We start from the raw sequence: 13844 nt of genomic DNA, 5'->3' as shown, positions 1-13844 counted from the left end.
TAACACTGTCTCTGATTCCACAGATGTTGCGAGACCTGCTGAGTTTCTCAAACAGTCAGCTTTTCTCAAACAGTCAACTTTTATCGTACATAGTTGCCTGTCCTTAGGCTGTTTGACTGTCCTTTTAAATGATAAACCATCCTTGTTCAAAATGAAAAAAAAATTACTTACTGTGTAAATACAATCCTGTTAAACACAAGATTAAAAAACTGTGGTTATTCCAACTCTTAGTCCTCATTAGAAGCATTTAACCATCTTTTAAAAAATGGATTACTCCAGAGCGTGTATTCTTTCAGCCTCCGTTTAAGCCTGTTTTAATGAACTTTGTACTTCAAGTGCTCTGGACAAACTGGTTTGTTTTTCATTTACATACAAGTTGGCATCTAGCCTGTTACAAGAAATGTTATTATTATTAAGAAAGTGCTTTGTGGGTCATTCTCCAATGTGTACATATTGAGAAATGCAACGTCTATTGTTCGGTAGAAACCTATTTGTCTGTATGACTCTGCAGTTTGTAACTGGGACAATTTATTGAGTTTTAGTAGTTATGCCACAATTATTTTTCATTCCTTTATTATTCAAACTTTATTATCACTTTAATTTCACATTTTCATGTACGGTTAAGATTCAGTTCCCAAATAGAACTTGATATTAAATTCAATAAGTGACAGTAAATGCTAGCTTAGAATATACTTTAAAATAGAAAGTACGTGTGGCAGGGGGGTGGGTGAAGGGAAGGGTAAAACTTTCCCCAGAAGGGAACAAAGCAACAGGCTAACATCTGTAGGGTTAGATGCACTGGGTGGAAAAATATGAAAAAATGAAGGGAAAGGAGAATGTGGGAGAGGTTATTAAGGTCTCCAGCACAGAGACAAATAGGGCAAGGTGTTTTGAAAGGGTTAGGAATCAAACTTCAAGCACACCGGATCAACAAGTGACAATGAGAAGAGGGATGGTTAATGCAGGACTGAAGGTGCTATATCTGAATACACATAATATAAGAAAGAAGGTAAATGAGCTTGTGGCACAGATTGAAGTTGGCAGATATGACACGGAGGCATCATGGAGACATGGCTGCAAGAGAATCAGGATTCGGAGCTGAATGTCCAAGGATATACCTCCTATGAAAAAGATAGGCAGGTGGGCAGAGAGGTGTTGCCTTATTAGGATGAAATGAAATTTAAATAAATAGTAAGAAACGAAGTAGGCTCATATGGTGTAGAATCTGTGTGGGCAGAGTTGGGGAACAGTAGCGGTAAAAAAACCAAAGGTGGAATTAAGTACAGGTCTTCAAACAATGGTCAGGAGCTGGGCACAAGATACATTTAGGAGGTAGAAAAGGTATGTAAGAAAGGCAAAATTACAGTCATCATGAGGGATTTCAATATGCAGGTGGACTGGGAAAATTAGGTTGGTAGGGGATTGTAAGAAAAGGAATTTGTGGAATGTCTACAAGATGGCTTTTTGGAGCAGTTTGTGGTGCAGCCCACAAGAGAACAGGCAATACTGGATTTAGTGATAACAAAGTGTGAAGCTGAATGAACACAGCAAGCCAAGCAGCATCTCAGGAGCACAAAAGCTGAGGCTTCCGGCCTAGACCCTTCATCAGAGAGCTCTCTGATGAAGGGTCTAGGCCCAAAACGTCAGCTTTTGTGCTCCTGAGATGCTGCTTGGCCTGCTGTGTTCATCCAGCTTCACACTTTGTTATCTTGAATTCTCCAGCATCTGCAGTTCCCATTATCACTAATACTGGATTTAGTGTTGTGCAATGAGGTCGACTTGATAAGGGAGCTTATGGTGAAGGACTCCTTAGGAGGCAGTGATCATAATATGATTGAATTTACTCTGCAATTTAAGAGGGAGAAAGTAGAATCAGAAGTAAAGGTATTACAGCCCGATAAAGGCAACTACAGAGGCACAAGGGAGGAGCTGGGCAAAATTGGCTGGGAGAGGAGCCTAGCAGGCGAAACAATAGAACAGCAAAGGCAGGGGTTTCTAGGTGTAATTCAGGAGACACAGCAGAAATTCAACCCTAGGAAAAGGAAGCATGATACAGAGACAATTAGATGACCATGGCTGACTAGGGAAGTCAGAGATAGCATAGAAGCAAAAGAGAAAGCATATAATGTGGCAAAGGGCAGTGGGAAACCAGGGGATTGGCAAGCTTACAAAGGCCAACAGAGGGCAAAAGAAAAACAAATAAGGAGGGAGAAGTTTAAATATGAGGGTAAGGTAGCCAGTAATATAAAGGAGAACAATAAGAGTTTCTTTAGATATATAAAGGGCAAAATAGAGGCAAACGTGACCATTGGATTGCTGGAAAATGACCCTAGAGAGATAAGAGTGGGGAACAAGGAAATGGCTGAGGAACTCAGTAATTACTTTGTATCAGACTTCACAGTGGAAGACATGAGTAATATTCCAAAAATTTGAGAGAGTCGGGGGCAGAGCTGACTATGGTGGCCATCATGAAGGAGAAGATGCTAGAAAAACTGTATGGCCTGAAGGTAGAAAAGTCACTAGGACCAGAAGGACTACACGCCAGAGTCTTAAGGAGATGGCTGAGAGATAGTGGAGTCATTAGTGGTGATCTTTCAGGAATTGCTAGAGTCAGAGAGGGTCCCAGAGGACTGGAAAATTGCTAACATGACACCCCTGCTTAAAAACGGAGTAAGGCAAAAGACTGAAAATTACAGGCTGATTAGCTTAACCTTGATTGTGGGTAAGATTTTAGAGTCCATTGTAAAGGAAGAGATTTCTGAATACTTGGTAAGTGCATGGTTAAATAGGGCACCGTCAGCATGGCCTCATCAAGGGGAGGTGATGCCTGACAAATCTGTTAGAATTCTTTGAGGAAGTAACAAGCAGGTTAAACCAAGGAAAGCCGATAGATGTTGCCTACCTGGACTTCAAGAAGACTGACGACAAGGTGTCACACAGGAGGCTGCTGAGTATTATCTTACCCCATGGTGTTAGAGGCAAGGTGCTAGCATGGATAGTAGTTGGCTTTTCAACAGAAAGCAGAGAGTGGGGTTAAAAGGGTCCCTCTCAGGATGATAACCAGTGACTAGTGGTATTCCACAATGGTCAATGTTGGGACCATACCTTTCTACTTTATGCATTAATGATCTAGATGAAGGAATTGAGGGCATTCTGGGTAAGTTTGCAGATGATACAAAGGTAGATGGAGGGACAGGTAGTATTGAGAGGTAGGGAGGCTGCAGAACGATTTGGGCAGGGTAGGAGAGTGGGCAAAGAGGTGACAGATAGAATACAACATGGGAAAGTGTGAGGTCATGCACTTTGATAAGAAGAATAGAAGCATGGACTATTTTCTAAACGGGGAGAAAATGCTGAAGTTTGAAGTGCAAAGTGACTTGGGAGTTCTAGTCCAGGATTCTCTCAAGGTAATCTTGCAGTTTGAGTCAGTAAGTAGGAAGGAAAATACAATTTATTTTGAGAGGACTTGAATATAAAAGCAGGGATGTGTTTCTGAGGCTCTATGAAGCACTGGTCAGGCCATATTTGGAGTATTGTGTGCTGTTTTGGGACCCATATCTCAGGAAAGATGGATTGGCCCGGGAGCAGGGTTCAGAGAAGGTTCACGAGAATGGTCCCTGGAATGAAAACTTAACATATGAGGAACGTTTGAGGACTCTGGGTCCATACTTGATGGAATTTAGAAGGATTAGGGGTGGATCTAATTGAAATTTAGAGAATACTGAATGGCCTGGACAGAGTGGATGTTGGGAAGATGTTTCCATTGTTTGGAGTCACAGAGACCTGAGGCCACAGCCTTAGGGTAAAGGGAAGACCTTTCTGAACAGAGAAATGGAGAAACTTCTTCAGCCAGGGAGTGGTGGATCTATGGAATTCATTGTCACAGGAGGCTGTGGAGGCCAGGTCATTGAGTATATTTAAGGTAGAAATAGATAGATTCTTGATTGTCAAGGGATCAATGGTTACAGGGAGGAAGTGGGAGAATGGGGTTGAGAAACTTATCAGCCATGGGCTGAATGGCCTAATTTCTGCTCCTATGTCTTATGGACTACAACACAATGTACAGTTCATGAGGGTCGATTAGCTCAGTGACCCCAACATTGCAGATTCAATATTTGTACCATGATGATTCTGCTTTCTCAGCCTTCCTCTCGCCTAATATGTGGTGACCCATAGGTTAAGCTTCCACCAGACTTACCACTAATGAGAGAACAGTCCAGCCTTTGGACGATTGGAACTTTACCTTACATGGGAAGCCTAGGTAAATATGCCTACATTGATGAGAGCTATTATTAAAAGAATATTGCCTTCATAAAGAAAACTTCCCTAGAATATCTTAAAGTTTTAAAATTGAGGAAAAACTTTTCTAACTTTGTGCTCAACAATTTTTCAAAGCAGAATCACTTGCGCAAAACAGAATGCCAAAACATTTTCTGTAGAGACAAGATTCCTTTAAAAGTATCCAGTGTTGCAACATATTTCTACAAAAGTATGCTCTTAATTCTCATCATTTACCTTAAACATTCTAGTCAAAGCAAATTGTGCAGATGATTTGCATTTGCTGACTAGTGCTCTGACATTAAAATGTATTACAGTTAAATATTTTCTCTAGGTGGCTTGGTATTCTCTTCATTCCTTACTGTTCACTGAAATCTGTGCGCAGCCTAAATAATTCCTTTTGTTTTTGATAATATTTAAAACATAGCAGTTGCACTTGCATTACTCTAAGCCAATAATGGTTACATTAAAGATGGGCACATTTATTTGACTAGTTTTTTTTTGCATTAGAAAACAGTTCATTCTCTCATGAACTACACTGGGTAATCTTTCTGTTGTTACTACTCTGCATGTCTTCATATGTCGCACCAGTTCCAATTAATATTGGTCCTAGTGCGCAGGCCTTTGGGTGAGAAATAGGGGCGAATGTGGGGGAGGGTGTGGAAGATTTTGAAATCTTGTAAACATGGGTACGTTTAGATTCCAGTGTCATTTACTGTTCTGAATGCCTGTCTGTTGCTCACCAATCAAACATGACAGAAAATATGATGTGATAATGGGAACTGCAGATGCTGGAGAATCCAAGATAACAAAGTGTGGAGCTGGATGAACACAGCAGGCCAAGCAGCATCAGAGGAACAGGAAAGCTGATGTTTTGGATCTGGACCCTTCTTCAGAAATAGGGGCGGGGAAAGGGGTTCTGAAATAAATAGAGAGGGGGGAGATGATGATAGAAGATGGTTAGAGGAGCAGATAGGTGGAGAGAAGACGGACAGGTCAAGGAGGTGGGGATGAAAGTAGTACAGGTGAGTTTACGTAGGGAGTTGGGATGAGGGTTGGTCAGTGAGGAGGCAGGAGTGGGTAGTTGGGAGAAAAGATGGATAAATCAAGTATGCAGGGATGACTTGGGCTGGTCATGGGATGAGGTTGTTGGTGGGGACATTTTGAAGCTTGTAAAGTTCACATTGAGACCATTAGGCTGTAGGGTTCCCAGGTGGAATATGAAGTGCTGCTCCTCCAGCCCTTGGGTAGCATCGTTGTGGCAATGGAGGAGGCCAGGATGGGCATGTTGTCCAAGGAGTGGGAGGGGGAGTTGAAGTGGTTCGCAACTCGTTTGTCACGAATCGAGTGTAGGTGCTGCACAAAGCGGTCTCCAAGCCTTCGCTTGGCTCCAATGTAGAGGAGGCCACATCGGGAACAGCAGATACAATATACCACATTAGCAGATGTATAGGTGAACATCTGTTTAATTTGGAAGGTTTTCTTGGGGCCTGGGATGGGGGTGACGGTTAGGTGTAGGGGCAGGTGTAGCACTTCCTGAGGTTTCAGGGAAATGTGCCAGTGGTTGTGGGGCTAGTGGGGAGTGTGGAACGGATGAGGGAGTCATGGAGAGCGGTCTCTTCAGAAGGCAGATAAGGGTGGGGAAGGAAATATATCCTTGGTAGTGGGGTCAGATTGCAGGTGGCAGAAGTGGCAAAGAATGATGTGTTGAATCCAGAGGTTAATGGGGTGATATGCGAGGACAAGGGGAATTCTGTCTTTGCTGTTATTACGGGGAGGAGTGTGAGGGCTGAGGTGTGGGAAGCATGAGAGATGCAGTCAAGGGTGTTTTAGACCACTGTGGAGGGGAAATTGCGGCCCTTGAAAAACGTGGACATCTGGGATGTCCCGTAGTGGAATGCCTCATCTTGGGAGCAGATGTGGCGGAGTCGAAGGAATTGGGAATTGCGGATGGCATTCTTGCAGTAAGGTGAGTGAGAGGAGGTGTATTCTAGTTTTGGTGTAGCTGTGGGAGTCAGTGGGCTTGAAATAGATATCAGTTTCCAGGTGGTTACCAGAGATGGAGACAGAGAGGTCCAGGAAGGAGAAGGAGCTATCAGAGATGACCCAGGCAAATTTAAGGTGGGGGTGGAAGGTGTTGGCCTAAAAGCCCTTTGCTGTTTGGTCGGCTGTGTTCATCCAGCTCTACACCTTGTTATCTCAGACTCCAGCATCAGCATTTCCTATTATCTCTGAATAGGTACATTGACTTGCTTTAGCACAATATAATACGCAGTACTGCAGACATGCGTACCACCAAATGCATCAAGGTCAATAAATGTGGAGCTACAAAAGCACTGCTGGCCAGAAAGCATCTGAAGAGCAGGAAATTCAATGTTTAAGGCTGAAACACTTCATTCATACTCAGTCAATGTTTAAAGCTGAAACACTTCATCAGTACTCAGAGTCCCGACGAAGGGCTTTTGCCTGAAACATTGACTTTCCTGCTCTTTGGATGCTGTCTGACTGGCTGTGCTTTAGCAGTTCCACATTTATTGACTTGAGCTTCCAGCATCTGCTGTTCTTACAGTCTCCAAATGCGTCAAGGTTTCAGCACTCGTCTATTTCTGGCATCTGCCATGTGTCAGCAAGTTTAGAAGAAGGAAAAATAGGCCAGATGAATGCATGCTCAAGTGTTAGTACAAGAAGGAGGGTTTTAGATTCTTGGATCACTGGGACCTTCTTTAGAGTCATAGAGCCATACAGTATGGAAACAGACCTTTCAGTCCAACCAGTCAATGCCAACCATAATACCAAACTAAACTAGTCCCATCTGCCTGCACTTGGCTCATATCCCTCCAAACATTTCTTATTCTTATGTTTATCCAAATGTCTTTTAAAAGTGGAAAACTGTATCCACATCCATCACTTCCTCCAGTTGAAAAATAAATGCATCATGGAATTGTGGACTTGTTGGAGATTTAATGTTTCAGACTTAAAACTGCAAGGCAGGGAGCTATCTGTTTAATTTTAGTTCCAGACTTCTTTCTTTGAATAAGATACTCCCCAACTCGTTAGCTCTTATCAAGGAATTGTAACCACTGCTATATCCTTGTACAGATGTATTAAAAAAAGCACAGCAATCAATTAAATATAACCTCTAAATTAAAGTTAACTTGGTAACAATGTACAAGTTTGTAATTGTATAATCCTTACATTTTAATGTATCCTGAACAACATTTTGTAGAAATCAGTACACTTTCTGATCTGAGACAATGGAAACTGCAGATGCTGGAGAATCCAAGACAACAAAGTGTGAAGCTGGATGAACACAGCAGGCCAAGCAGCATCCCAGGAGCACAAAAGCAGATGTTTCTGGCCTAGATCTTCTGTACTAAGATAACAAAGCAACATAAACTGTTTCCAAACATTTAACTTGCAGAATCAGACCAGGGGAAACATATATTCATAAGTTAGTGTCTGATTTAATAGGAACTTCATCCAATTAAGCAAGGATTGAGACACAAACTCATAGATATCAAGCTTTGAGCCCATTATTGCACATGCCACCCGTTTCCTATTAGCAATGAAGCAAACCATAACTTTACCTTAGCAAAACGACACTAACAAACTTAATGATGAGGAAGGACCCATGGATTATTGATAATTTACAGAACTTCTCAGGAGATAGTGGTGGCATCAATCAATGTCCGTTGCCTTCGAGATTCAATGAGAACAACAAATTTCAACTGTCAAGGTGTGCAAATGAGAATGCTTGAATTTATCTGTCTGTGTGTGTGTGTGCGTGTGGTGGGTAACAGGTAGTTAAATGCTCAATCAGCCATGATTGTAATACGTTCAACAGGCTGAATGGCTAGCGCCTGTACTATATTCCCACGTAAATGGGAGATCCCTTAATAAAATACTGTGTGACTTTTTAAATGCTTATGCAATTTTGTTAAAATCTTCTCATCTCCCCTTTTAGTTCTTTTAGTTATTTATCTTGGATTCCTGTCCTACGGTTACTGGTTCTCTTGCCACTGGAGATAATTTCTCCGTCTGCTTCCTCAAAACCTCTGAGAATTATTAGCACATCTGTTCAATCCCCCATTAACCTTCTCTGCACAAATGGGCCAATCCAAGGCTCTCCAGTCTTTCTGCATAACTCAAGGCTCTTAACTGTAAACCATTCCAGTAAATCTCTTCTGCTTTTCTATTCAGGGAAAAGATTTCACTACAGCTAATTTTGCTTAGATTGTGCTATCAGAGCTGCTGACTTTTGGATGACAGATATTTCCCACCTCCTAACCTCATCCCGCTCCCTTGACCTGTCCGTCCTTCCTGGGCTGACCTATCCCCTTCCTACCTCCCCACCTATATTCACCTCTACAGGCTCCATCCTCACCCTTTAACTCATCTGTCTCCTCTCCACCTATCTTATCCTCTATCCACCTTCGATGCACCTCCCCCTCTCTCCCAATTTATTTCAGAACCGTCTCCCCAACCCCCTTTTCTGATGAAGGGTATAGGCCCGAAACGTCAGCTTTTGTGCTCCTAAGATACTGTTTGGCCCGCTGTGTTCATCCGGGTCCACAATTTCTTATCTCGAATGCTCCAGCATCTCAGTTCCCATTATCTCAGTTGGTAAGCAAGTACTGAATAAATGGAAAGTCAGCCTTGATCTTATTGAATGACAGTGAGCTCATGAGGATAAGCGGCCTATGAATAGGAATTTTCCTGCATTTTTGTAGACATATTTGGGAAAGTTCTTACATCCTTACTTCTGAACCAGGAGGCTAGGATTCAGGTCCCACCTCCAGAGGTGTGTTATAGCAAATGGTTAGTCTAGTTCATGGAAATAAAGGGCTCTTGTGTCCATAACTAAAAACCAGAAGACGAGACACAGGTACGTTATAGCTCATCTGAGCAGGTGCATAAAAAATTTCCATAAGATCCTGAGCGGTCTTGGCAGGTTGGGCATGCAGAGGATATTTCTTGTTAAGGGAGAATCACAACTTAGCAATAACCCATTTTAAAATATGAGGTGAATTTTTTTCCTAGAGGGATCCGAATCTTTGAAAACCTGTTCCTGTTAATTTGGTGGATGCAGAGTTCTTAAACATTTTTTTAAGCAGAGGTACATTCTTGTTAAGCAAATGGTTGAGAGGTCATCATGATTAGGCAGAATTGTGGATTTGAGGTTACAATCCGATCAGCCATGATTGTATTTTTGGCAATGCAGGCTGAAGATGTAAATGGCTCTCAAGCATTTCCTCCACTGACTTATTCAGGACAGAGGCAGGACGGTGGTGAGATTTTCACCCTGTACCCATCCAAAGAGATAGATAATTTTATTTAGATTTTAAAGGCATTTAAGGGTTTGAAGAGAAATTGGGTTTTTGGAATTGAGATGGAGGATCAATTGTGCACATATTAAATGAAGTACCAATCTTGAAGGGCTAAGTGACCGATTCCTGCTCCTACTTTCCATGTTTGCTCGATTTGAAATATTCCCTTTTCACCAACCCATGGATGGAAACATTAGATATTTTATTGATTTGTAAAATACCATTATTAGATTGCATCAATTGAACGAAGTGAATCTGATCTAAAGTCTACATGATGAGCAGCTATTAAATGAACTCACTCATTGAATGAATTAACTCAATGATTTTAATTTCAGCATGTACTTCCCTGACCCACCTTCAAGGAGATTAAAGCATGCATGAGAAAGACTTGAATTACCTACGCAGATCACAAGGGGGAGCTTTTATTATATCCCTCAGTTCACGATTGCAGAATTGATATTACGTAATTGGTCAACACCTAAGAAAAATGTTTCCAGCCACTCCCAGGAATGACAACTACTTTTGACCCTTGGAGGGTACCTTGAGTGAATCTGAATTTTTAACACCATCTTTGTCTGCTTCCTGCATTAAGACTCCTTCAAAATATGTATTTTTAGCATACTCCGTCATTATCTTCTTTAATTTTTCCCGGTAGTTGCATGCAATGATTTTCTGTTAGTAAAAGGTGGGGCATCACATAGCGATACATTAATAATAAACTTGCATTTGTGGGAAAGCAAATGGATATTAGTGAATCATTGAGTTGTTTTGGTGTAGATGGAGGTCTTTCAACCAATCATATCTGTACAGCTCTTCAAATAAGCAATATTACCTCAGCACCAATCTTATGCTTTTCCTCATATATTTGTGTGCTATATTTATATCAAATTAATCATACAACACCCTCTTCAAGCCATCAATTGCTTGAGCCTATTTCTTGGATGTTGACTCACCACATAATATTGATTCTACAATTGTGAACTGAAGGATATAACAAAAGCTACGCCTTGTGATCTGGTTGGGCTTTTCAAGTCTTTCTCATGCGTGCTTTAATCTCTGTGAAGGTTGGTCAGGAAAATACATGTTGAATTAGTTGTTCATTTTAGCCCAGGCCCTCATTTAGTTCCTGTTGATCTTGATGGATTGTCACATGTTTAGTGGGAAATTGGAGAAATGGCATGGACTATTGAAATCATTACTCCATCATTCTTTTAAGGTCTCTTGTTCTTTTGTCAGATAGGGAGGCAGGAAATGGAAAATCCCAGAGAATCTTTCCCCCTAAATCTACACAATGGTTTAAATTTTCCTCCACAATTGGTTGTTTTGATTGTAAAACAACATGTGAGATTGTCAGTAGCCCAACTCCTACCAGCACTGCTATTGATTCTTTTCCCCCCTTTCCCAGCAGTGAAGATGCCTAATTGACTCTCATGTAAATGACCACTGGACTATGAATTTGCTGATTTCTCTTGGCCTTGGAAACTGTTGTCAATGCCAGGGACTGCTGGGAGGGGATACTGTATTAAACTTGGGGAAGCTGTGGGCACACCTTGCCTGGGGAAGATAGTGTCCAATGATTGTCATCTTTCCTGCCATAATGATTTCCAACTTACAATACAGGGTATTTGGAAACCTTTCACTCTTCAGGATAGATCTTCTCTTAACTCTATCACTTTCAACTCTAGGTTACTGCAGTGGAACATGACTTAATTTCCTGAGGGACAATTTTGCGAAAGCTCTTTTATTCCATCTGCAGATGTCACGCTAAACTGTGTCTTGACTGAAGTCCTGATCCCTCTCTGACTCTGACCTCTCTCTGTCTTTAGCTTACCGCACTCCAACAAAGTTCATTGTCTGCTGAACACTCTACAGTGTTTCTTACTGATGGGCTAGGTTTTTTGTGAAGTGGCAATCACAAGTAGGTTGTCACTCTGCCCTTTTTTTAATCCAATGATTCTGATCAGCTGCTTCAGAAATGCAGAGCAGTATTTCATTCTCACAGGTTCCTTGTTGGGTTGGTCAATCAGGGAAATGCATACCATGCCCCCTTTTTCAGTTCTGTAATTGAAAGCACCAATATCACAGCCAGCCACTTTGACAACCCTGTGAAAGGTAACTACATAGGTTAAGTAGGAGTTTAGGTGCTATATAAGTGAATGGATTATTTCACTAGATTGGAACAGGCAATAGATTTGAAGATGAGGTGTGTCGGGTCCGGTGGTCGGATGGGGGATCAGTTCAGTGTCTGGGGGAGGTGAACTTGAGTGGTAGTTATTAGTTAACTTATCACTCAGCTGTTAAAGTAGGTATTTAATGAATGCTCTTACTGGGTTACTGTTTACTTACCTGCAGCAGGATTTTCCCTTTTTGCAATGGTTATTTTTTGAAGGGTTCCAGGCATTCAAGAATTGTCCAGCAGAGTCTTTGATTTCCTTGAAACTTCCTTTGGACATTGCTATACTGGGGATTCTGCAAGAGCCCTAACTGTAACTTCCGTTCATGCTGTAAGTAAGTCCTTTGGAAAATCCATGCATCTGTGTTGCTGTTTTCTCTCAGCTGACAGCTGAATCATTAGAGAGAACATATCTATTTTTCCTTTTTTTTTATTGTGAAATGTAATGGGAAAGTAATGATTCTAAAAACCAAGAGGAATTGTGTCTTCATTTACAGTTAAAGCTGAGAAAAAGAAATTAGTGGTCTGGATACCAATCATCATCAGAATACCAGGTTCCCAGGGTGGTTTGTATCCTGAGTGTTAATGTGTTTTTGTCTTCCAGCAGACTCCTAAAGTATTGGATCCTGCTTGACTTTAAATTATGCCAGCATTAACCAGCCTTGTATTCCTTATTGTTATGCTTGACTGGGGTAGAATGCTGGAAATCAAGCCTGGCTATTCCCAGAGTCCTCATAAAAGACAGTGTTTATTTTTAAATGTTTGCAGAATTTCCCAATTTATTTCTCTTTTGGCCCAGGTCTACAGAAAGAGTAGATGAGGTTTCTGTACTTATCATGGATTCCTACTTATTACGTATAAGTAGATTTTAGCTACAGACAAACAAACAGTTGTGAGCCATCGATTATATCACTTTACTAGTTAAAGCTCTAACCCACTAACAAAATTTCCTCTCTACACCGATGAAACGAACATGGATGCTGTGGATGAAGAGAAGAGGTTGGAAGGCATTTCAGTGATCCTATCTATAGGATTTGCTGAGGTGATCCTTGTGCTGATCAGAACATTTTTGATCCTCCTTCTGCGGGTGCTTTCACTTGTTTGCAGGCAGTACAGAGTGACTAGAGCAGATAGAATCCCTACAGTGGGGAAATAGGCTGTTTGGCCCAACATGTCCACACTGACCCTTGGAGCATCCCACCTAGACCCATGCCTTTATAACCCACCTAATCTACACATCCCTGAACATTATGGGCAAATTAGCATGGCCAATCCACCTGAGCTGCACATCTTTGTACTGTAGGAGGAATTCCATGCAGACACAGGGACAATGCGCCAAATCCATACAGACAATTGCCTGAGGATGGAATTGAACCCAGGTCCCTGGTGCTGTTATTATTGCAATAGTGCTGAAGATGTGTGCTCCAGAACATTCTGCACACTTGGCCAAGCTGTCTCTGTACAACCACAACATTGGCATCTATGGCATCCACCTGGCAATGTACATAAATGTCCAGGTATGTCCTGTATGCACAAATCTAACCTGGCCAATTATCATTGAGTTCTGAGGAAGAGTCACTCAACCCAAAACATTAACTTTGATTTCTTTCCACAGATGCTGCCAGACCTACTGAGCTTTTCCAGCAACTTCTGTTTTTGTTTCTGGCTAACTACCGTCCCATCATTAAACTACGCTTCATCAATAATGTGATGGAAAGTGTCATCAACAGTGGCATCAAGGTGCACTTACTCAACAATCATCGGTTCATCGAAATCCACTTTCGATTCTGTCAGGATCATCCACTTTGTGTTGTTGTTTTAAACATGGATGAAAGAGGTGACAGTGACTTCCCTCAACATCAAGGCCATATTTGATGGAGTATAGCATTAAAGAGCCCTGATAAAACTGAAATCAATGTAAATAGAAGAGCAATTCTCTGATGGTTAGACTCCTGCCTATCACCAAGGAGGGGAGTTTGTCCTCTCAATTCCAGAATATGTCTGCAGGAATTCCATAGTACAGGATCTGAGGCTCAACCTTAGCTGCTTCCTCAATGCCATTCCCA

The 13844-nt window shown here is 41.6% G+C and overlaps 1 protein-coding gene across 2 annotated transcripts in view; it reads right to left on the bottom strand.

The window, feature by feature from the left end:
• Nucleotides 1-357, bottom strand: part of LOC125453524 (V-set and transmembrane domain-containing protein 5-like) — a 42918-nt gene extending 42561 nt beyond the window's left edge. For both annotated transcript variants that reach the window (XM_048533240.2, XM_048533241.2), the window contains exon 1: nucleotides 172-357. In XM_048533240.2, coding sequence (XP_048389197.1) covers nucleotides 172-247 — 76 coding nt within the window. In that variant the 5' untranslated portion in view covers nucleotides 248-357. The remainder of the gene's footprint in view (nucleotides 1-171) is intronic.
• Between the last annotated feature and the right edge of the window lie 13487 nt (nucleotides 358-13844).

Source organism: Stegostoma tigrinum, chromosome 6 (genome assembly GCF_030684315.1).
Source record: "Stegostoma tigrinum isolate sSteTig4 chromosome 6, sSteTig4.hap1, whole genome shotgun sequence".
Lineage (NCBI taxonomy): Eukaryota > Metazoa > Chordata > Chondrichthyes > Orectolobiformes > Stegostomatidae > Stegostoma > Stegostoma tigrinum.
This window is presented reverse-complemented; position numbering and strand designations above follow the sequence as displayed.